Raw genomic sequence first — 24024 nt, 5'->3', positions numbered from 1 at the left:
TGGGGGAGAGTATAGTATAGTATAGTATAGTATAGTATTCGGCGCTTCCCTACAAACCTCCTCTCTCTCTTTCTCTTCAACTAAATACATAATATGAGATTGAGTTGAATTAATTGGAGTTGCCATTCCACAATTATACTATCAAAGGGGACATTCATCTTCATCTTCTGGTTCTGTTGCTGTAATAAAAGCCTCTTCTTTTCTTTTTCTGCATGAATGCACAAAAGAAGAAAAGAAGCCGACAACAAGGACACACACAGCCGTCTATTACATTTCTTTTTTTTTTTCTTTTTTAGTTTTTTTGTTCTTCTGTATTCTGTAGTGTAGACAACTGAATCCCCTCAGCCGCCTTCAATTCTGACACCCTATTCTAAATTTTCCCAGAAAATTTAAAAAGCAAAAAAAAAAGAGAGAGAGAGAGAGAGTACAGAGTCAGTCATTTTTTGAAAGCAAAACATGAGGAACAGCTCCCTCCCACGCCTCGCGACAACAACAGACAAATTCTTCTTTATTACTACCTTTGCCCCCCCCCCGCCCCCCATCAGTTTCCTATTCCTTTTTAACTTATTTCTAACCTATTCCTTCCACAATAAAACATATATTTCTCCAACAAAACAACCAACTCCAAGTGCATCCTTTCCAGTCTCCCCCTATATAAACCCCACATCCCCCAACCACCATTTCCAAATCTCAAAAATTCCCTTTTCCTCACTCACCACACGCACGCAAAACTACAAACAAAAAACAAAAACAAAAAATGATGCATTACCAGGCAGAGCGTTCATGGGAATACTACATGCCGCCCACTGCAGCCAGAGACCCAGTGGACCGTGTACTCCGGCTTGCGGCAGAGAGCGCGGTGGTGATATTCAGCGTCAGCAGCTGCTGCATGTGCCACGCCCTCAAGCGCCTGCTATGCGGTATGGGAGTGAGCCCAACCGTGTACGAGCTCGACCACGACCCCAGAGGAAAAGAAATTGAGAGGGCTTTGATGAGGCTCGTCGGACCCACCGCACCGCCGGTGCCGGTCGTATTTATTGGCGGAAAGCTGGTGGGCTCTATGGACAGAGTTATGGCTTCTCACATCAATGGAACTTTGGTCCCTCTTCTCAAGGAAGCCGGGGCCTTATGGCTTTAGATGTAATTTTATTCTAAATAATGCTCTTTTTTCTTTTTGTTCATTTCTCTTTCTCTAACAAAGTTGAAGCTGTTCTTGTTGGAGCAACTTTTTTTTTTTCTTTTCTTTTCCCGAGATACAGTTGGGGTTTTATGTATCAGATTGATTTTCATGTGTCTCGTTTCTGTATAGAGAAATGGAAACTTAATTTAGCAGTTCATTATAAAATATAAAAAAAGAAAAAAGTTAGATATATTCCGGCCACATCTTTGGAACTTAATCCAAAAAGGCATTCTACTCACGGTTGGATGATGGAAGTCACCTCTCCTAATTTAGGGAATGATGATGAGTTTATAACTGAGGAATATTAACTTAAGCCATAAGAGCTTTCCTAATTTAGGGAATGATGATGAGTTTATAACTGAGGAATATTAACTTAAGCCATAAGAGCTTATAATAAATTTATGTAATTCATTTATATTTCTAAAAACTAAAAGTGGAATTAAAAGCTGAACTATAATAGTGACATATAATAATTTTATGTCCAATACAAACAAGATAAAAGCATGGTGAGGCAAAATAATGCTGTTCTTTCAATTATTTTTGTGTGCCTTTCTTTTTAAATACTCTTTTCCCCTCTCCCTCCCTACCCTAAACAATTATGCCATGTAATTTGTCTATAAAATCATAATATATAGATCTAATAATTTAGTATGATTAATACTCATGCTGTTTTTTTTTTTTTTAATTCCTTCTTCAATATAAAGTCAACTATGGTTCCATCAGTTTCAAACTCTTTCTTTATAAATAATATTTATAATCCTAGGGTATTATGTATTTTACTATAACCATCAAACTTTTTTAATTTTAACTTCCTAAATTTGTTACTACAAACATGTTAAAAGAGTAAAGCGGTTAAAAACTAGGTATAATAAAATTCATTTTTTTTAAGAATAATTAAAATCCTTTATTGTGGATAATTTCCTAATTTTTTATTTTTATATAATTTGACTAAAATACTTCCATATGTCACAATTAACCCTCTCTACTTCTTTGGCCACATACAATCTAACCTGGACTTTTAATGCTTTTTTTTAAAAAAATTAAATAATATGCGTTGGACTTTTTAATTGATCTTTTAATTGTTTATTTATATCTCATTATGCTCAATGTTTCATCAATTTATTTCTTCTATATTTTTCTATTTTCAAATTGACATTGATGAAACATCTCTCTCTCCCTCTCTCTCACGTCTGTGGAAATTGTCAATGCAAGTTCCAGTGAACTATTGATGACCAATTGATGACCAATTAATAATCCTTATCCCTATCCTTCACTGAATCCTAATTATTAAAAAAAAAAAAAATCAGCAATATTAGTATTTATCTACCTATACTCAACATTTCCTTCATATTTCTCCCAGAATTTCTGTGGTCAATGATAATATATATATAAGGGGTTAATCGCAAAATATTAAAATTTTAGAGTAATTTAGTGACATGATTAGATTAATTTTTTTATTATCGATAGCGTCACATTTTCAATATGCAATGTCATGAGATGACAAAAGACATGTATATTAAAGACGTTGTTTACAATTTTAAATTTTAGAGGCTATAATCTAAAAAAAACTAGAGGCACATTTCCCCCTTAAACACGTAGCAATCTCATGTAAAAGTCAGATTAAAGGCTATTGTGAAAGCAACTCGACGGAAACACAACTTCAAACTACTTGTTCTTATTAATGGAAAAACTTCCAAAATATTTATTATCTATTTCATGAACCTAGGAACCGAAAATTCTAATCTTTATTTATTTTTATTTTTTTTAATATCTAGCCATATTCATTGAATTACAAAATAATTATCACATTTTTTTCTCTTAAATTCAAATTCAACCTATCCAAGCTGGAAAAGAAAACCAAAAACCAAGAATATTTGTTCAAATCCAGCTTCATTAAAATATAATAACGCACATGATTAATATTTTTGTAATGTATTAATCATTTCATTTTATTTCCAATTTGCACAAAGTGACACAGCAGTTGACAACCGAGTGATGTCATATAAAATAATATCAGTAATTTAAATTAAAAAATAAAATAGAAAGAAAGACAAATTGGAAAAGGAAATTGTAAAGATATTAAAATTCCATTTCGGGTTGGCTTTGTATATAAACGTCTTCTTCCTCCCTTCAATTGCACACACACGCCATTTTCAATCAATCCAAGAAGAACACCGGAGTTTCAATTTTCTCTTCTTTTTCTTCAGAATCTGCGAGCATTTTTCACTATCAGCCTTCTTCCTTGTTCATTTTTCTCTTTTCCATGAACATCATCGAGTTGATTTTTCGTTAATCACGATGCGTAACACAATGAAGCCGCGGGTTAAGATTCTGTTTTATTTGGTCTACGATCGAGGCTAATTTCCTTCGAAATCGACGAAAGCAATTCAATTTCCATTCTATTCATCTTATTGCGTTTTGATTCGGAGGATTTTCATTTAGAGATAAGCTAGCTTATTCATTCCTTCTATCCATGGATTTTAGTAGAGAGAAAGTGAAGAACAAGGGGCTGATCTTGAAAACCTGGGAGCGTTGCAAGTCGTTCGGCCGAGGGAGAAGAACTTCACCGTCCTCCGCCGGAATCAAACGATTCTTAACGAGAAAGACGAAATCGTGGCCACGCCTGGAGGTTATCTCCGGCGAAGAAGACGAGGACAAGGAGGAACGGCGGCGGAGCTTCCGACGGAAGCGGAGAGTGGCACCAGAAGGCTGTTTCACGGTGTACGTCGGAGCGGAGAGGCAGAGATTTGTGATCAGAACAGAGTATGCGAATCATCCTCTGTTCCGATCGTTGTTGAAGGAAGCGGAGGCGGAGTACGGATATAACTGCCAGGCGCCGCTGTCGCTGCCGTGCGATGTGGAGAGTTTTTACGGAGTGCTGATGGAAATGGACGACGGTGCCGCCGATGTCCGGTGTGGATGTGGACATCCTACTCCGAAGAGAATTGGATCTTAGCGTCTTCCGAGTCCTGGTTCTTCTTCGTCTCTCATTGTAAATCAGTTCCACTTCTGATTCTCAACCTCTCTTCCAGGGAATTAAACGTGAGGTTTTTATTTTTATTTTTATGCGTATTTTGTGGGTTTGACTTTTAGGATTTGTGTTCTTTGATGATGGGGAGTGTGAGATGGTTGTTAGTATAGTGTTTTTTTTTTTTTTGTTTTGTTGTTGTTGTTGTAAGGCCTGTGTTTGAACAATCGAATTGGTTTTAGTGGATGGGTTTAGCAAGATCCATATGCAACTTATCTGAAAAAGAAAAAAAAGGGGTTAATGAAAATTGGAGATGTATCCTCCTCCTATGTTTTCGTTGCTACGTCTTGTTCATGGAGTTGTACGATTGGAGGCCTAATCATACTAAAATAATAAAAACACAACTATGACTTTGTGTAGATTATGTTGTAAAATAGAAATGGGGGTAGATAGCTTATATATTTTTTTAATATAATTTTATTTGTGTCTCTTGTCGTTTTATGAATAAATATAACAATTTGGTATAAGATAGATAGCCAAGAATCCAAGATTACTTTATTTTTATTTTTATGTTTTACAAAAAAAGATTATTAGCCCAGATGACAATAATAAAATATAAACTAAATTGTTTCATCAATTTGACTTTCTTTCCATACAATTCCCTTTTCCGGTTCGAAAATTCATGCACCTACTAAATCAATGAACAACAGTATTTATTTTGACATAAACTCTTGATTTTGACACCCAATTTTGTCTTTACCTTATTATTCTCTTTTTACTTAACAATACATTTATTCTATTTGTTTCAGTAAATAGTTGTATAACCAATGATAAAGCCAAAGATTGCAAGTATAATTTTACTTTTTTTTTTTTTTTCTTTTCTTTTCTTGGGGGTTTGTCTTGTAAGTTTCACAGAAGGGCCGATTCATTGGGCCGCTCAAGCCCACTTACACAACAACTGAACGAAGCCCATGTATCACTAGCCCAACTAATAAAAATATAAAATAAAAAATGTAATGACTATAAATATTGCGACTTTCAAAAAAGAGAAAAAAAAAGAAAAAGAAAAAAGAAGAAACACAGACCCAGACCCAAACCCAAACCCAAACCCAAACCCAAACCCTGCCTTACCCTTTTCCTTCTCTCTCACACTCACAAGTCGCACCTTCTCTCTCTCTCTCTCTCTCTCTCTCTTCGCTCCTCTTCTCTTCTCTTCTCTTCTCTTCTCTTCTCTCTCTCTGCAACAGTTTCGCCATTCTCCCCAAACCCCTAGATTTTCTCNTTCCATTTCGGGTTGGCTTTGTATATAAACGTCTTCTTCCTCCCTTCAATTGCACACACACGCCATTTTCAATCAATCCAAGAAGAACACCGGAGTTTCAATTTTCTCTTCTTTTTCTTCAGAATCTGCGAGCATTTTTCACTATCAGCCTTCTTCCTTGTTCATTTTTCTCTTTTCCATGAACATCATCGAGTTGATTTTTCGTTAATCACGATGCGTAACACAATGAAGCCGCGGGTTAAGATTCTGTTTTATTTGGTCTACGATCGAGGCTAATTTCCTTCGAAATCGACGAAAGCAATTCAATTTCCATTCTATTCATCTTATTGCGTTTTGATTCGGAGGATTTTCATTTAGAGATAAGCTAGCTTATTCATTCCTTCTATCCATGGATTTTAGTAGAGAGAAAGTGAAGAACAAGGGGCTGATCTTGAAAACCTGGGAGCGTTGCAAGTCGTTCGGCCGAGGGAGAAGAACTTCACCGTCCTCCGCCGGAATCAAACGATTCTTAACGAGAAAGACGAAATCGTGGCCACGCCTGGAGGTTATCTCCGGCGAAGAAGACGAGGACAAGGAGGAACGGCGGCGGAGCTTCCGACGGAAGCGGAGAGTGGCACCAGAAGGCTGTTTCACGGTGTACGTCGGAGCGGAGAGGCAGAGATTTGTGATCAGAACAGAGTATGCGAATCATCCTCTGTTCCGATCGTTGTTGAAGGAAGCGGAGGCGGAGTACGGATATAACTGCCAGGCGCCGCTGTCGCTGCCGTGCGATGTGGAGAGTTTTTACGGAGTGCTGATGGAAATGGACGACGGTGCCGCCGATGTCCGGTGTGGATGTGGACATCCTACTCCGAAGAGAATTGGATCTTAGCGTCTTCCGAGTCCTGGTTCTTCTTCGTCTCTCATTGTAAATCAGTTCCACTTCTGATTCTCAACCTCTCTTCCAGGGAATTAAACGTGAGGTTTTTATTTTTATTTTTATGCGTATTTTGTGGGTTTGACTTTTAGGATTTGTGTTCTTTGATGATGGGGAGTGTGAGATGGTTGTTAGTATAGTGTTTTTTTTTTTTTTGTTTTGTTGTTGTTGTTGTAAGGCCTGTGTTTGAACAATCGAATTGGTTTTAGTGGATGGGTTTAGCAAGATCCATATGCAACTTATCTGAAAAAGAAAAAAAAGGGGTTAATGAAAATTGGAGATGTATCCTCCTCCTATGTTTTCGTTGCTACGTCTTGTTCATGGAGTTGTACGATTGGAGGCCTAATCATACTAAAATAATAAAAACACAACTATGACTTTGTGTAGATTATGTTGTAAAATAGAAATGGGGGTAGATAGCTTATATATTTTTTTAATATAATTTTATTTGTGTCTCTTGTCGTTTTATGAATAAATATAACAATTTGGTATAAGATAGATAGCCAAGAATCCAAGATTACTTTATTTTTATTTTTATGTTTTACAAAAAAAGATTATTAGCCCAGATGACAATAATAAAATATAAACTAAATTGTTTCATCAATTTGACTTTCTTTCCATACAATTCCCTTTTCCGGTTCGAAAATTCATGCACCTACTAAATCAATGAACAACAGTATTTATTTTGACATAAACTCTTGATTTTGACACCCAATTTTGTCTTTACCTTATTATTCTCTTTTTACTTAACAATACATTTATTCTATTTGTTTCAGTAAATAGTTGTATAACCAATGATAAAGCCAAAGATTGCAAGTATAATTTTACTTTTTTTTTTTTTTTCTTTTCTTTTCTTGGGGGTTTGTCTTGTAAGTTTCACAGAAGGGCCGATTCATTGGGCCGCTCAAGCCCACTTACACAACAACTGAACGAAGCCCATGTATCACTAGCCCAACTAATAAAAATATAAAATAAAAAATGTAATGACTATAAATATTGCGACTTTCAAAAAAGAGAAAAAAAAAGAAAAAGAAAAAAGAAGAAACACAGACCCAGACCCAAACCCAAACCCAAACCCAAACCCAAACCCTGCCTTACCCTTTTCCTTCTCTCTCACACTCACAAGTCGCACCTTCTCTCTCTCTCTCTCTCTCTCTCTCTTCGCTCCTCTTCTCTTCTCTTCTCTTCTCTTCTCTTCTCTCTCTCTGCAACAGTTTCGCCATTCTCCCCAAACCCCTAGATTTTCTCATACATACGAACCTTCTCTTCTCTTCTCTTCTCTTCTCTTCTCTCCTGCTTCTCTCTGCAAATCACTCCTTTCCTTCCCTCCCTCCACACATCAAATCCGGCCTTTGCTTTCGATCTCCGCTCCCACATGGCCGACGGCAACTTCGGTCTCCCTGACGATCTTCTCTCCTCCCGACCCTCCGATCACTCCTGGACGCCCAAAGGTACTCACAACACTCTCCGTATATATATCTATCTGTGTTTCTGAATTCTATTCGTTGTCTTCTCTTTCTTGCCGCTTACGCTGCTTTGCTTTTATTTGATCCCGCGCCTTCTTGGATTCAATTCGTTCGAGTCAATGTCTGCTTTTTGTTTCTTGATCTCAGCCGTCTGGTTTTGGTTCGGGATTTGAATCTTTCTGTTTCCAGTTCATGAATTAGGGTTTACTCTCTTGACCATTTTTTTCGATTTCTTTATTGGAGTTCCCAGATCCTATGGCTTTCTTTCTGTGTTTTGAATTCAATTTTGTACTGTTTTCATTGATTGCTTATGCTTGTTCGCTGTTGCTTTACGGATTTGGTGCTTTGCCTGAGTTTTTATAATGTTTACATCTATTTTTGGTGCTACGGTAACGGGATGGGGGAGGGGTGAATTTTCATGTACTGCAGTTTATGTTGTGCTGTTCAGCGAATCATTGATCTTTGTCTACATGTTTGTTGTTTTACGATACCTATCCCAGTCCTCTGGAATTCACTTGTGTAAAAACATGTTTATTGTGTCGAACTTGAAGTTGTTTATGTGATGGGGTTGTAATCTTTACTGAAGGGATGACTGTGGGGACTAATTATGGGGTTTTCCTTTCTTCCTTTCATTTTGTATTCGTTAGTTTCTTGTTCCACTTTTTGCAATCCTTATTTTTCTCCCTCTTGTTTTCTCGTAAATATGTTGAGATGGTCGATTCTTGCAATTTCTACATCTTTATTTCACCCACGGTTTAGCAACATATGCAGCCANTTTTTTTTTTTTTGTTTTGTTGTTGTTGTTGTAAGGCCTGTGTTTGAACAATCGAATTGGTTTTAGTGGATGGGTTTAGCAAGATCCATATGCAACTTATCTGAAAAAGAAAAAAAAGGGGTTAATGAAAATTGGAGATGTATCCTCCTCCTATGTTTTCGTTGCTACGTCTTGTTCATGGAGTTGTACGATTGGAGGCCTAATCATACTAAAATAATAAAAACACAACTATGACTTTGTGTAGATTATGTTGTAAAATAGAAATGGGGGTAGATAGCTTATATATTTTTTTAATATAATTTTATTTGTGTCTCTTGTCGTTTTATGAATAAATATAACAATTTGGTATAAGATAGATAGCCAAGAATCCAAGATTACTTTATTTTTATTTTTATGTTTTACAAAAAAAGATTATTAGCCCAGATGACAATAATAAAATATAAACTAAATTGTTTCATCAATTTGACTTTCTTTCCATACAATTCCCTTTTCCGGTTCGAAAATTCATGCACCTACTAAATCAATGAACAACAGTATTTATTTTGACATAAACTCTTGATTTTGACACCCAATTTTGTCTTTACCTTATTATTCTCTTTTTACTTAACAATACATTTATTCTATTTGTTTCAGTAAATAGTTGTATAACCAATGATAAAGCCAAAGATTGCAAGTATAATTTTACTTTTTTTTTTTTTTTCTTTTCTTTTCTTGGGGGTTTGTCTTGTAAGTTTCACAGAAGGGCCGATTCATTGGGCCGCTCAAGCCCACTTACACAACAACTGAACGAAGCCCATGTATCACTAGCCCAACTAATAAAAATATAAAATAAAAAATGTAATGACTATAAATATTGCGACTTTCAAAAAAGAGAAAAAAAAAGAAAAAGAAAAAAGAAGAAACACAGACCCAGACCCAAACCCAAACCCAAACCCAAACCCAAACCCTGCCTTACCCTTTTCCTTCTCTCTCACACTCACAAGTCGCACCTTCTCTCTCTCTCTCTCTCTCTCTCTCTTCGCTCCTCTTCTCTTCTCTTCTCTTCTCTTCTCTTCTCTCTCTCTGCAACAGTTTCGCCATTCTCCCCAAACCCCTAGATTTTCTCATACATACGAACCTTCTCTTCTCTTCTCTTCTCTTCTCTTCTCTCCTGCTTCTCTCTGCAAATCACTCCTTTCCTTCCCTCCCTCCACACATCAAATCCGGCCTTTGCTTTCGATCTCCGCTCCCACATGGCCGACGGCAACTTCGGTCTCCCTGACGATCTTCTCTCCTCCCGACCCTCCGATCACTCCTGGACGCCCAAAGGTACTCACAACACTCTCCGTATATATATCTATCTGTGTTTCTGAATTCTATTCGTTGTCTTCTCTTTCTTGCCGCTTACGCTGCTTTGCTTTTATTTGATCCCGCGCCTTCTTGGATTCAATTCGTTCGAGTCAATGTCTGCTTTTTGTTTCTTGATCTCAGCCGTCTGGTTTTGGTTCGGGATTTGAATCTTTCTGTTTCCAGTTCATGAATTAGGGTTTACTCTCTTGACCATTTTTTTCGATTTCTTTATTGGAGTTCCCAGATCCTATGGCTTTCTTTCTGTGTTTTGAATTCAATTTTGTACTGTTTTCATTGATTGCTTATGCTTGTTCGCTGTTGCTTTACGGATTTGGTGCTTTGCCTGAGTTTTTATAATGTTTACATCTATTTTTGGTGCTACGGTAACGGGATGGGGGAGGGGTGAATTTTCATGTACTGCAGTTTATGTTGTGCTGTTCAGCGAATCATTGATCTTTGTCTACATGTTTGTTGTTTTACGATACCTATCCCAGTCCTCTGGAATTCACTTGTGTAAAAACATGTTTATTGTGTCGAACTTGAAGTTGTTTATGTGATGGGGTTGTAATCTTTACTGAAGGGATGACTGTGGGGACTAATTATGGGGTTTTCCTTTCTTCCTTTCATTTTGTATTCGTTAGTTTCTTGTTCCACTTTTTGCAATCCTTATTTTTCTCCCTCTTGTTTTCTCGTAAATATGTTGAGATGGTCGATTCTTGCAATTTCTACATCTTTATTTCACCCACGGTTTAGCAACATATGCAGCCACTTTAGTGATTCTTGCTTTATATATTTATTGGCTTACTAATGTTGCAAATACACGTTTCCATATGCTACTGTAATCTTCTGCAGGGAATGATGAGGAGAAGGTGCTCACGGCCTTCCTTGATGAGTCAAAAGGTAGCTTTTACCTATCTTAAAATTTTATGAGTTTTATCGTTTAGTCTGTGAACTCGACAATGCTAACATGCATAGTCAAACAATGCAGACCCAGTGGCATCAGAGAACAACATACCTTTGTCCCCTCAATGGCTATATGCCAAACCAAGTGAAGCTAAGATGGTAATACTTGTTTGGCATTATTTCATTTATTTTCCTTTCTGTCGTTGGGGAAGTTTTATTGATAAGTTTAAATTCCCTGAACCCTTTGTAAGCATTTATTCTACAATGTTTTTTTCTTGACAACAAAGTCTATGAAAACATGTCTGTAAAAGGTGAGTTTCAAATTAAGGAGTTGTCTAGCCACTTTATATTATGTTTGTGTTCACCCAAAGCATTATTTTAATGAATCGGTGTTATGTTCTTGTAGAGATGAGAAAACATCTTGCTTATGATTTAATAGAATTTTTTTTTTTAATAGATAAATTGCATTATTGTCTCAATTTTGTGTTTGAACTATTTTGTATACATAATTTCATTTGAAGAACTTTAATGGAGTTTTATTTTCTGGGAAGTTTTGAACTCATGTATTTTTGTTCTATTAAATAGTCTGTCTTGTTGTAGTTATTTAGGTGATCTTTTGGATTTGATTTATTTTAAGATATGATGATCCCCTTTATGTTTTCACCTGAACTTTTTGAAAGAGGTAAAGGATAATATGCTTGAGCAAACTTCTCCTAACCATTACTTTGAAAGATGAGGAACTCTTTATGGGAAATCTGAAGATTAAGGTCAGATATTAATTTTAGCACAGAGATAGCTGATGAAATGCCCGTCAGGATTTGACTGCCTATGGAGTTTCTTTGTAGTCATGTTTATAAATAGATTGTTGAGTCTAGAAATAAATTTTGAGTTTAAAGATCTAACGGTAAAATTATTTGGCACGATTATTTTTTCTAAAGTCAATAGAAACAGGTGAAATACTATTTGGCTATTTGGTTTTGTTTTATTTGATATTTTCTAAATTAACTATTCATATATAACTGTAGTTGTTTTTTCAGTATAGCTTGATTTAAATGTGTTGTATTAAATCTATGTGTACAAGAAACAAATTTAAACACAATAACATAAGATATCATTTTTATAAAATTAAACTTAAAATTTATTTTAAAAGATAAGATTGAGAAGTTATTCTTCAATCAGCCTCTTAGCTTGCACAATAGCATCATATTTTGAATATGGGGATTGAAGCTATTGAGGTATCCTTCATGTTCGAAATTTAATTTTGAATCCATAGGAATATTATTTAAATTCCCACTTCTCAAGCTGTTAGCTGATCTTAGAAGTCTCTTGTGGAAATTTTAATAGGCATACAGAAGATGTTATGAGCCTGGTTAAGTTCTCTCTTGCTCTAGGCTTGTAAAGTTAGAAAAGATTGTAGTATTGTTGGTTAGTTTTGATTAGCTTCTAGTGATAATGAAAGCCTCTTTTTGTCGTAGTTTGAACTAAGGTTTACCGGCTTTTACTATGTCTACCGGCTTTTACTATGTCTTGGTTGATACTTTAAAATTTTCAAAATACAGTCTTTCTTCTGTTATTATTCATCTGTACAGAAAACTTACCCTTAACACATGGTCTGAATTAAATCCTGTTATAGCTAAATTCAATACTGGTCAAGGATGTATTGGTAACTGTATGTCATATTTTTGTAGGCTTAACATGGTAACTTCTATTTAATTCTTAGGAAGAATTTGCACTTGTATAGACCGTACATTATTTTTTCAGTAGATAAGTATTCTGTTCAACGTGGAACAGGAAGTGCGTGCTCCAACGCCAGTGTCCCTTGCTAACTCTACTGATCTCAATCAGAAAGATGTTTGGCGCCCAGATGGATCTGAGGACAAGAAGGATTGGAGGAAAAATACTTCTGAAAATGAAAGTGGGCGCTGTTGGCGAGAGGAAGAGCGTGAAACTGGCTTACTTGGTGGTCGCCGCAGAAAAGCTGAGCGCCGCATTGATAGCATGTCAACCAAGGAGACAATGGAGATTAGAGTCCTACCTAATTTGGACAGATGGCATGATGGTCGTACTTCTGGGCATGATAATCGCACTTCTGGTCATGATGGTCGTACTTCTGGGCATGATAGTCGTACTTCTGGTCATGATGCGCGACGTGACAACAAATGGACATTGAGGTGGGGACCAGATGACAAAGAAAAGGAATCACGGATGGACAAGCGAGCAGATGCTGATAAGGAAGATGTTCGCAATGACAGTCAATCAGTGAGTGGCAATCGCCCTACTTCTGAGCGTGATTCCGATTCACGTGATAAATGGAGGCCTCGCCATAGGATGGAAAGTCATTCTGTTGGCTCAACTTCCTCTCGTGCTGCACCCGGTTTTACTCTTGAGAGAGGCCGGGGAGATGGGGGGTCTAATTTAGGATTTACAGTTGGACGAGGAAGGTCCAATACTATTGGGAGATCATCTACTTGTCCCATTGGAGTTCCGTCCTTGGATAAGATAGAAAATGTTCCTGGGAAACCAAGATACTCATCTTATTCTTTTTGTTACCCTAGGGGTAAGCTTCTTGACATATATAGGAGGCAGAAATTTGATCCATCGTTCTCATCTCTGCCTGATCACATGGATGAATTACTGCCTGTGACTCAACCTAGTTCTGTAGAACCGTTAGCGTTTGTTTCTCCGAATGCTGAGGAGGAGGTAACAAATAATTTCTTGACATGTTGGATGACAATGAATGTACTGCAAGTTATTATGTGACTGTGCCGTTTGTATTGTGCAGGCTATCCTTAGTGACATATGGAAGGGAAAGATCACAAGTAGTGGGGTTGTATACATTCCACAGAAAAAGGAGAAGCCAACTGAATGTATTTTAGGTATTTTCTATTTGGTAGCTGTGGCGTTGGTCCATCTGTTAACTCCTTAGAAACTAAACTAGGGACTAATCTTTGTTGAAATCTAATCCAGGAGATGTTGACTCGATAGAGAGAAACCAGACTGGACTGGACTCCACTTTAGTATCTGAGGATGTAGAAGGTATTGAGTTAGATCTTCAAGTTTTTTCTACCGTGTACTTGTTTGTCTAAAACTCTCCCTACATTTCCTCTATTTTGTTATGGGGGATAATCAATATATTTACAAAATGGATTGTCCTTGCAGCAACTGCAGATGAAGAAATTGCTAATATCACTAAAAAAGTTACTAATGATGATGCATGCCAAGATACTAGTGACGGGAGCATTTGGAGTCATCCTGCAACGAGAGATGCCCTAAATGGTTAGTATTTACATCCTTTATCTTCTTTTTTGTATCTGCCGACAACAAATATGATATTGCTTAGTGTCCATTTGTTGCTGAAAGCATTTTTTCATTTTTAATTTCTATTAAATAGGAAAATATATCAGTCATAAGGAAGAGGAAAAAAGGTCCACTGCAGCTGTTTCCATGTCAAACGCTGATGGATTGGCCCATACAGTTTCTACAGTAGCCTCCCAACTTGGGATGGAGATTGGTACTCAGCTAAATGTTAATGTGAATGGGCGAGAAGATTCGGATCATAGAATGCCTCGTAACTTCAATGAAATTGAGTTTGCAAATTCTTTTGATGTCGGATCCAAGCTTCCTGATGATCCTAGTGCTATTTTCTTTATTCCCTTCTCTGAGCAAAATGCAACTATAAGTTCTGATGTGAAGTCCGAGGAGTTGAGTTTGTTTTATCTTGATCCTCAAGGGGTTATTCAGGGTCCATTTATCGGGGCTGACATTATTTTGTGGTATGAGCAAGGTTTCTTTGGGTTGGACCTGCCTGTTCGGTTGGCAGATGCCCCTGAAGGAACCCCATTCAGTGAGTTGGGAAAGGTTATGCCACATTTGAAAATTAGAGTGGGAAGTGTTGATTGTGCTGATATGAAATCTCTTTCAGGACAATCTGGTGTCTCAGGAGGAATAATGGAGGCCAATTTGCCTTCTAAGCATCCTTCTCTTGATAAGAATGATGCGTCCACAACAAATGAGGTTCATCGGTCATTGGCTGAATTACATAGCCTCTCAAATCAACACATTCCATCTGGTATGTCCGAGACGGAAGTACCATTTCATTTACATTCCAAGGGTCAAGGCGTTCATGATGTTGTTGCACAGGATGAAGGTTTGTTGTCTTCTTTTTGTTGTATTATTAGTAATGTGCTATTCTTTTTCCTTGACACACTTGTCATAACAATTCCTCTGTTTTTCAGAAATTGTATTTTCTGGGAGGCCTGGAAATGGTGGTTATCAAATTCCTAACTCTGCTGGGGTACTGCCTTTGGTAAGTTCTATCAGCCAACCTTCCGAGTTGACTGATCGCAGTGTTCCCGTTCAGAATGAACATAAGTTGCACCCTTTTGGATTGCTGTGGTCTGAGCTGGAAGGTACGAATGTGAAACCAGTTGAAGTCACAAATTTGAAACATGCCAAGTCAGCTAACATTCCTTCAAGCATGGGAAGAACTGGACCATTTGTTGGGAAGGGGGAAGCATCTCTCAATGCAGAGACTTGGCTTGATGTTTACAGAAGAAGTATGCATTCTGACCAGGGTGTATACCAGGATGCAAATGTCGCTCATTCCCTGCCACTTATTGAACAAGAATCTAATAGGTTTGATTTGGCAAATCAACTCATCTCGCAACAATATCATCAGGCACTTCAACAACGGAATTTGTTGTCTCACTCTAATGAAGCTACCTTAGATCATCATATGCACCAGCAGAATCTTATGCACCATCAACAGCTATTGGCTAATAGAAGTACACCCGACCTTGATCATTTCTTGAACCTGAGTGTACAACGGCAGCAGATGCAGTTACAGCATCAATTACAGCAGCAGCAGTTGCATCAGCAGCAAAAGCTTTTGCAGGAACAACATCAATCTCAAGTCCAACAGGTGCTGCTTGAACAATTGTTGCGCCAACAAATGCATGATGCAGGTCTTGGGCAGTCACATATTGATCCAATTAGAGCCAATAATGCTCTTGATCAGGCGATACTGGAGCAACGTCTTCTACATGAGCTACAGCAACAGTCTCATCATCAACAAAGATCTGTTGATCCATCTTTTGAGCAACTTATTAAAACAAAGTTTGGTCACTTGCCACCACAACAGGAACATCCAAGAGATTTGTCTGAACTAATATCTCGGGCCCAGCTTGGACAGATGCAATCATTGGATCAGCAAATTCTCCAGCAGGAGATGCTTCAGTCTCGACAGTTGTCTATGGCATTAAGGCAGAGGGCCAATATGGAGGACAAGAGACTTGTTGGTGGTCCCATCTGGCCAGAGGATGAGGCTGATCAGCAGTTTTTTAGAGGACATGCTAACGCACAACGTTTATTATCGTCAGGGTTTGAATTACACCAGCAGCAGCAGCAGCAGCAGAGGCAGTCTCATGTAGAGCAGCTGAATCACCTTGAGCGCAATCTTTCATTCCAAGATCGGTTTAGGCTAGGTCTTTATGAGCCTGCTTCACTTCCACTTGAGAGATCAATATCCTATCCTGATGTTGCTCAGGGGATGAATCTGGATGTTGTTAATGCAATGGCCCGTGCTCGTGCTTTAGAATTGCAAGAATCTAGTGCACATAATCATCCACCTGGTGGTCAACTGGGACAATATGCACCCAGCATCATTCCACAGAATCCTCACCACTCTCTAGGCAGTAACCAGTTTCATGCTTCACATTTTGATGGAACTGAAGGCAACTGGTCTGAGAAAAATGACCGACATGGAAATGATTGGATGGAGTCTCGCATTCAACAGCTGCATATCAATGCTGAGCAACAGAAAAGGGAGTTGGAAGCTAAAATGATTTCTAAAGATCCAACTCTATGGATGTCAGATGGGCTCAATGATGAGAAGTCAAAGCAGTTATTAATGGAACTCCTCAATCAGAAGTCTGTTCATCAACCTACAGAATCCTTGGATGTAGGAAATTGTGCATCGTTCAATAGGGCATCATCTGGCCTCTATTCTGGATCAGGCTCTCTTGATCAGTCGTTCATTCTTCATTCAGGCAAGGAAAGAGGCTTGAACAATGCATTGTCAGTGGGGTCTTATGGTTCTAATTCTTATAAACCACTGCAAGGTGAGCATCCTGGCAGCTTGGCAAGCAATGAGAAGGTCCTGTACAGGTTGGAGTCTGGCTCTGTTAGCAAGGGAACATCAATTAACAGCTCTAGTTCGATGAATAAAGATGTCTCAGAGGTGGAGGGTAGAGCTCGAGGATTGAAAGGTGAGGGTTTGATGAAAACTCAAGCTTTCCAAATTCAAGAAAGCATGCTTGATCAAGTGGCATCTGCTGATCACGGGGAATTTTCGGTGGATACTCATACCCTTAGCCGGCATTCTTCTCTTGGTTCTGTTGGTATAAATTTCTCTCTTTTTTCAGTTACCTTCTCTTCTACCAACCATTATGAAGATGCTATCTTATGTTTTCTTTCCTTGGAAATGTAGGCTTTCACAATGAAAGGATTGCTAATACGTTCCCAGAAGAGATTTCTAAAGACCCGTAAGTTACTAGCACCTTTAAAAGTATATAATGAGTGAAGACGAATATATGCTCAACTTGTTCTTTACTTGCAGCTTGAGGCAATTTGTTCATTTAAATGGCTTTGGTAGTTTATAAATATGGATTTACTAATATTTTTATTTTCTGTTTTCTGACAGGGATATTATCATTCACAATAAAGACAATACTTTATTGAAACGACCTCCTGTCTCACGTACTTCAGCAGCTCAGGAAGGATCGTCTGTCCTGATTTCTGATCCGGTTGTTAGAGGCAAGAATCCAGATGGTAGATATAAGTGATCGGTTTTGCTATCTTTTCTCCATAAATATTTTGAAATTTGAACTAAATTTGAGATATTTATCCTAAACTTTAGGAGGAAGACCCGACCCAACTGGTGTCTCGGTGAACCAAGAAAACATGGTTGCTGTGAAGAAAGAAATGCGTTTTCGGCGTTCTTCTTCCTGTAGTGACAATGAAGTATCGGAGACTTCTTTTATTGATATGCTGAAGAAGACAGCTCCGCAAGAAGTCCATTCAACTGGGGTTTCAGAACCATCAGATGGAATGCAGGGAGGGAAAGGTGGGAAAAAGAAAGGGAAGAAGGGGAGGCAAATAGACCCTGCACTACTCGGTTTCAAAGTCACCAGCAACAGAATCATGATGGGTGAAATTCAACGCTTAGACGATTAGGCAATAGAAATTGATTTTTTCTTTTAACAAATCAATTTTTGTAGAGTGTGCAGTTTTTTTCCCCCCCTTTTTTGTAACCCTCTTGTAAGTTGTTGTATAGGTTTTTAGAGGTCAGCTGCGTGAAAGAGGTGCAGGCATATATTCCAATTCTTTTCTTTTCTTCCGCAGTTGTGAAATGATCAATTTTGAGTTGGTGCCGGAAAAATACCACAGATTTATGTGCTGCTCAATACAAACCTTTGTACAGAACTCTTCACGGAGAGTTTGAGAGGAACGCACGAAATATTCAACAATTTTTTATGGTATAATAAAACTAACCTAAGGATTCCACCAAGATTTCAAATATTAGAAGTTAAGCCCCTTAAGAAAATCAAGTTTTTTTTTTTTTTCTTCTTTTGTTCCTTGTATATAAAGTTATATTTGCAAAAGAATGTGTTTCAAATAAAGTTGTGATGGTGACAATTGGTTCCCCCAGAATGACATTCAATGGGTTTATCTTAATTTTAATTTTAAGATTCCAAAACAATACGAGTAATCTCAACCATTAAAATTTTACAAAAGTTCTCCGTCTCTTCTTTTCTTCCAAGTGGGTGAAGTTCCATGGAATCAAATCATTAAAATTTTGTCAAGTACAGAGGCTCCAATCTCTGTATAGTCATTCCATGGAATCAAATGTTTGCTTTGTTATGATACGGTATAGACTTATTACATATTTAGAGCAAAGGATGGAATTGTAAATTCTTCATATACATGATGATTAATACTACTGTACAAGTTGAAATTTAACTTGCAAAGATCAACGAAGGGATTGATCTAAACTGTGTTACAATTTTGAGCACTCTCTAAGCCCATTCCTTCACATGGACATTTCTTACATTTTACCAATCCAATTTCCTCAAGAACACGAGTTTATCAAGCCCAAGTTATAAAGAAACTTCCCCGATCTTGATCGAAAAAGATTACCAAGCGAAAATCTACTGCTTTCTGGAGATGGAGATTTTGTGCAGGATTCGTCGTCTATGACATGGAGTATAGTGAGGCCAATCTCTTTTCGAATTGCTTCGATCATCTGTATCTTGACTGGACTCCCAGATGAATCAGTTACATAGAACACATTGACAGCTTGAGAACCACGAGTGGTAACATCAGCTCGAGTGACTGAAAGACCGTTTTCTCTAAAGATTCGAGTCACATCGGAAAGGAGTCCAGCCCTATCCTCGCTGCAAAGTTCTAGTCTTATACCCTGAGTATTTAGCAGAGTAAAATCACACAAGACTCTAATCGAGAACACAAATCTTGGGCAAGAAATGTAAATCAATATCGGTTATCACCTCGGAGTTTCTCCTTCGAATGGCAGCCTCTAAGCAATGGATTACTCTTTGCCTCTCTGCTTCAGAACTAATAGGACTTCCATCCATATGCCTGATATAGTACTCCTGCTCCACAAATGCTTAGTCCAATGAGTTACACCAAATGCATCACGAAACATCAACAATGGCGATGAACGGATAAGAAGTTACCTGAGTAGCCTCTGGTCCTTCAGCAATGACAGTAGCATGGTACACTACATACTGCATATCTGTTAGCGTGCAAACGGTATCAAACAGCAACTTTGGACAGTCGGGAGACCTCAAGTTCACAACGGTATATCCCTTATCGGTACAGTTCTCTACAATTACAAGGGGCTTTCTGTGATCACTTGTTGAGCCACAGTCCAAGTCATCTCGGTCGTAATCACGGTCTTCATACATCATCTGATGCAGCCTCCTTTCCTTGTGAGTAGAACACACAGAAACAGCAGTGTTGGCACTGCGCTTATCCCGATTCCCTTTCAAGATGTAAAGGAGAAGCCGCTTTATCTTACCAAGCCGGTCGGGATTATCAAGTGGCAGCCCGGTAGCGTCGTCAGTGATGTACACAACGGAAGCCATTCTCGAATTATGAGTCCAAACTTCTGCAGCTACCACATTGCATTTGAGGTCTGCTAGAACAGCAAAAACCTCAGAGAGCAAACCGGGCCTATCTCTTCCAGTCAATTCAATGGTTGTATGTTTCTCAGCAGCTTGAACACCGACCGACCTCAACGAACGGAAACTCAGAGCCCTTGGCCCGAGTGACTGAAATAACAAAATTCATCCATTACCACAAACATAACACCTTATACAACCTTAACCTTAACCTTAGAACAAGTCAAACAACAGCCAACAGAAGTCATTACAGATTCTTATAGATGATACATAAAACTTCCAACACCTTTCTCAAACCTTCTGTCCCTTGAATGAAAAATTAGCTGAAAAAGTAGAAAAAGAGGGGAGCGGAGACTAAAATCACACAAAATTGGTATGAAAGGCTAATCCAGAATAAGAATCCTGTTTTGAATTCCCATAGTCCTCACAAGTCAAGTGGAAACATTTGAAATGGAGTTGTAAGCTCAAGAAAAAGTGGGCATTGAAATTCACCTGTTGAATACGCTCAGCAACTCCATTTTCAGAGAGCTTGTTCCCACGGTGATCCGTTACATGAAACACTGAAGAAAAATAAAATGAAAATTTTATTTTTGTTATGAATTGGAGTTGAATGAAAATTGGATATTAAGGGCAAGAAAAATAAAATGTGAGAGCTGACCATCCATGAACCACCCGCCATCAGAGGAAATGTAAGCCCGTGTAATGGTGAGATTCAAATCATTAAGAACCTGAACCACTTCCAGCAAACTCCCTCGCTTATTAGCACTATGAACCTGAAAAATTGGGGAGTGAAAGCGATGAGAAGCGAAAAGGGTGAGATGTTGAAAGAGAAATTGAAGTTGAAAAAAGACCTTGATGAGAGTGGCGTTTGAGCAGGAATCGTTATCAATGGTGACCCTGAAAAGGAAACCCATTTGAGAGAGAGAGGAGAAACAGAAAAGGCATTTGAGAGAGAGAAGAAACAGAGGAAAGAGAGGCAAGATTGACCTTGGAGGGTTCATGCGATTGACGAGCTTCTCGAACTCGTCGTCGAGAGGGTGAGAAAGGGACCAACAATCCATGATTTGGGTAAGAAGGAGAAGAAGGAGAAGTTTTTAATTTGGGGAAAAACAAAACAAATCAATGTCTCCCAGTTTCTCTGAAATACCTTCTGCAAATGCTCTCTCTGCTCTCTTTCACATCACTCCCTCCCTCCCTCCCTCCCTCATATTGTTCATGAAAATAAATAAATAAATAAATAAATAAATAAATAAGAAAAAGAAAAGATGTGGAATGTACGGCAGTGTTGTCCTGGAGTGGGGCCCGCATCCACTCCTTCCTTCTGCCTTCTCCTTCTCCTTCCCATTTTGGTTGTCTCCTCCTCCTCCTCCTCCTCCTCCTCCATTTCAGTTTATTTGTTCAGTTCATGATCAGGACTAAGAAAGGACCCTGTTTCTTATTTACTTATTTATTTATTTATTTTCATGAACAATATGAGGGAGTGCGTGTTTGTGGCTCGGAAACACTACTTCTTCGCTCACTTATTTCTTTTACGCCATATTTGGAAGTTTGTTCTTTTTCTAGGTTTTGATGTTTCTTTCTTTTCTCAATTTACGTGTTTTTTCTCTTCAATTTTTTCATTTGTTTTTTCTCTTCAATTTTTTCATTTAATAGTCCTATAAAAATGATTTTAGGTTTACTTAAATCTTGTAAATTACAATAAAAACGCGATCTCATAAATCTAATTCTTGAAATTTCGAAATTCGGAGGCCGACTATAAAATTGAATACAAGTGACTCCATTTTAGCGAGTGTGAGTTGTGTGGGATGCATGGATGACACATAAGTAGGGTGAATGAATAATAGGTGCAAGGATGATATTGTTCTTACTTTTTAAAATACATTCCTTTCATACTTTTCTTCTATTATATTTATTACTCTTCCTTTCAAATATTATAAATACAACATGTCTTATGTACACTTATTACCTTCCGTATTCTCTTTCCTCACTAAATATCTTTGTGGGACCTATATACACATTTTTTTTTACGAAGAAAACCAAAAAAAATGACGTGGATCAATCATGCCGTACAATATTAATGAGCCATCAATCTGCATTAGATTTTATTAAATACTTTCCTCTCCATTCATCCAAACACTCAAAATATTCACCAAACACCAAATACATAATATGATTTTTTAATTTTTTTTTTTTAAATAAATATGTAACAGGTTGGAAGGGCGTATTCATATGCCACAGGAATGTTTGAGAAGGCGTTGCATATGGATTGATCCCATGATGGCCCGGTCCATTTCAATCTTTCAGGCCCACTTGGATGGGAACGTATGCCTGTTTTAATTAATACATCCATCCAATCTGTTTTAAATTGTTGAGTGGATATAGGGGTATTGGGTTGCCAAAAATGGGCCTGTGGATTGTGGGCTTAGCCAATGAACGATTATAATTAGGAATTTAGAAACCTAATTTAAGAATAATTAGGTTTCTAAAATTTTGAACATAGTTTTGTGTTTTGATGCAATGATGATGCTGGAAATTTACAAAAATTAAATTTGTAATCATAGGTATGTGTGTGGTTTATTGGTGAAATCATTAAACAATTATAGAGATGGATGGAATTGGTATTTTGCTTTATCATGCATCAAACAATTACTAATAATACAATCATTTTTTCCCTACAAATTATTTATATAAAAAAACACACACCTCAATATTGAAGAAATGAAAGTCAAAGCAATCTTGCAACCAAACCACTCTTCTCCTCAAACTTCACCTGCATGTTGCAAATCAAACCCTAAAATCAAAACCCTTTTTTTTTTTTTTCTTTTTTTTCTTTAAAAAAAAAACCTTATTCCATAAACCCATCAAATTCTGGGTTTTCATTTTGATCTTAAAACCAAGGTGTTGCTATTTCTTCTAAAAATTCAAAGAGTATATTTGGCTTTTAAAACCAAAAAAAAAAAGAAAAAGTTACTGTTAAGGAGAAAAGAAAAAATTACCTGAATTTGAACAACACTAAAAAAACACACCGCAAATATGAAGCAATCCTTAATCTTGGTCGTGCTCGTTTTGGTGTCTCCTTCCTTCCACAAACCTACAAATCCCAAACCCTGTCGTCTTCTTCAATAATCATCACCTCGATTGTTCAGAATCGTCTTTTTCAGGAGCTTGGTCCTGCTCCAATGAGCCGCCCCCAGAGGAGTCCCGATTTTGCTCTATTTGGTGATAAATTTGCGAATACGATGGCGGATTCAACATCCCTCTCAGATTATTTCCCTCCTGCGAAAGCCCAAGCTCCAGCCCCGGTACATGCTGCTGATGCTGATTCCCGATTATCGTCGGGAAATTCATCGATCCCAAATTCATCCCCTGAAATTCGAATCCATGGAACCCGAATTTCGGCATAATCGAACCCGAATTCTCGCTCACGAAACCCGTCCCGATCCCTCCCAGAGAAGGCCAGAATCCGGCCGTCGCCATGTGAGATCTGTTCAAATTAGCTCCCATCATCGCCCAATTCGGCCTGGCGACGCCATCGAGTTTGGGGGTTAGGGCAGCGGAGATGGAGGTTTCTTGGTCGGAGACGGAGACGCCAGCAGCGTGGAGGGCGGAGGCCGGGATAGTACCGGAGCCAGTAGCGGCGATGATGGACGGCTCGGCCTGCTGTAGAAGCCACTGAATGGTCTCCCCATCGGTTTTATGGCCTAATTCGCGAGTCAATTGAAAGACACGGGCGGCGCAGAGGGCAGGCATGCGGATCCTGCGGCCACGGCCATCGACTTTCTTGTGACGATCTTTGTTGGAGGTGCGTTTAGGAGCCAATTGTTGGTGGTGTTTGTTTTCATCTTTGGATGCAATTATGATACTGAAGTCTTTGATATCTGCTGATGGTGGTGGTGGTGGTGGAGTTATTGTTGTTGGAGTTGATGCTGGTGGTGATGGCTTCTTGTTGTTGTGCTCTGCCATGTCTGCTAATGGGTGTGGGGATGGGGGGGGGGGGGGGGGGGG

At 38.2% G+C, this 24024-nt stretch overlaps 6 protein-coding genes across 9 annotated transcripts in view; 4 read left to right on the top strand and 2 right to left on the bottom strand.

Moving 5' to 3' along the window:
* The first annotated feature begins 362 nt into the window (after positions 1 to 362).
* LOC111778373 (glutaredoxin-C1-like) lies at positions 363 to 1329 on the top strand. The gene has a single exon (XM_023658156.1). It carries the CDS (start codon positions 758 to 760, stop codon positions 1136 to 1138), a length of 381 nt encoding a protein of 126 aa, XP_023513924.1. The 5' UTR covers positions 363 to 757; the 3' UTR covers positions 1139 to 1329.
* Positions 1330 to 3653: 2324 nt separating this feature from the next.
* Positions 3654 to 4136, top strand: LOC111778825 (auxin-responsive protein SAUR71-like). The gene has a single exon (XM_023658806.1). It carries the CDS (start codon positions 3654 to 3656, stop codon positions 4134 to 4136), a length of 483 nt encoding a protein of 160 aa, XP_023514574.1.
* A 1682-nt stretch (positions 4137 to 5818) lies between these two features.
* Positions 5819 to 6301, top strand: LOC111778824 (auxin-responsive protein SAUR71-like). The gene has a single exon (XM_023658805.1). The coding sequence runs from the start codon at positions 5819 to 5821 to the stop codon at positions 6299 to 6301; it is 483 nt and encodes a 160-aa protein (XP_023514573.1).
* Positions 6302 to 7484: 1183 nt separating this feature from the next.
* On the top strand, positions 7485 to 18276 carry LOC111778104. Of its 3 annotated transcripts, XM_023657756.1 has the most exons (13): positions 7485 to 7762; positions 9738 to 9895; positions 10769 to 10816; positions 10905 to 10978; positions 12611 to 13519; positions 13602 to 13695; positions 13787 to 13855; positions 13979 to 14095; positions 14211 to 14966; positions 15055 to 17217; positions 17307 to 17361; positions 17520 to 17647; positions 17736 to 18276. In XM_023657756.1, exons 1-13 carry the CDS (start codon positions 7722 to 7724, stop codon positions 18050 to 18052), a joined length of 4929 nt encoding a protein of 1642 aa, XP_023513524.1. In that variant the 5' UTR covers positions 7485 to 7721; the 3' UTR covers positions 18053 to 18276. The 3 variants fall into 3 exon arrangements, with proteins under 3 accessions (XP_023513524.1, XP_023513525.1, XP_023513526.1); XM_023657757.1 differs by lacking the exon at positions 9738 to 9895 and having other exon boundaries at positions 7485 to 7797; XM_023657758.1 differs by lacking the exons at positions 7485 to 7762; positions 9738 to 9895; positions 10769 to 10816; positions 10905 to 10978 and adding an exon at positions 10993 to 11586.
* A 488-nt stretch (positions 18277 to 18764) lies between these two features.
* Positions 18765 to 21203, bottom strand: LOC111778237 (ACT domain-containing protein ACR4-like). 2 transcript variants are annotated; one of them, XM_023657941.1, is made up of 7 exons: positions 21007 to 21203; positions 20871 to 20916; positions 20678 to 20792; positions 20512 to 20579; positions 19573 to 20169; positions 19384 to 19488; positions 18765 to 19295 (listed from the first exon to the last, which is right to left on the bottom strand). In XM_023657941.1, the coding sequence occupies exons 1-7, from the start codon at positions 21078 to 21080 to the stop codon at positions 18948 to 18950; spliced, it is 1353 nt and encodes a 450-aa protein (XP_023513709.1). In that variant the 5' UTR covers positions 21081 to 21203; the 3' UTR covers positions 18765 to 18947. The 2 variants fall into 2 exon arrangements, with proteins under 2 accessions (XP_023513709.1, XP_023513708.1); XM_023657940.1 differs by having other exon boundaries at positions 20871 to 21203.
* Positions 21204 to 22624: 1421 nt separating this feature from the next.
* The window catches only part of LOC111778154 (transcription factor TCP20-like), a 1677-nt gene continuing 277 nt past the window's right edge, over positions 22625 to 24024 (bottom strand). The window contains exons 2-3 of the mRNA XM_023657827.1: positions 23016 to 24010; positions 22625 to 22789 (exon numbers count right to left, since the gene is read on the bottom strand). Of these exons, the coding sequence (XP_023513595.1) occupies positions 23149 to 23982 (834 nt within the window). The 5' untranslated portion in view covers positions 23983 to 24010 and the 3' untranslated portion in view covers positions 22625 to 22789; positions 23016 to 23148. The remainder of the gene's footprint in view (positions 22790 to 23015; positions 24011 to 24024) is intronic.

The sequence above is a fragment of the Cucurbita pepo genome, chromosome LG17 (genome assembly GCF_002806865.2).
Source record: "Cucurbita pepo subsp. pepo cultivar mu-cu-16 chromosome LG17, ASM280686v2, whole genome shotgun sequence".
NCBI classification, from domain to species: Eukaryota; Viridiplantae; Streptophyta; class Magnoliopsida; order Cucurbitales; family Cucurbitaceae; genus Cucurbita; species Cucurbita pepo.
This window is presented reverse-complemented; position numbering and strand designations above follow the sequence as displayed.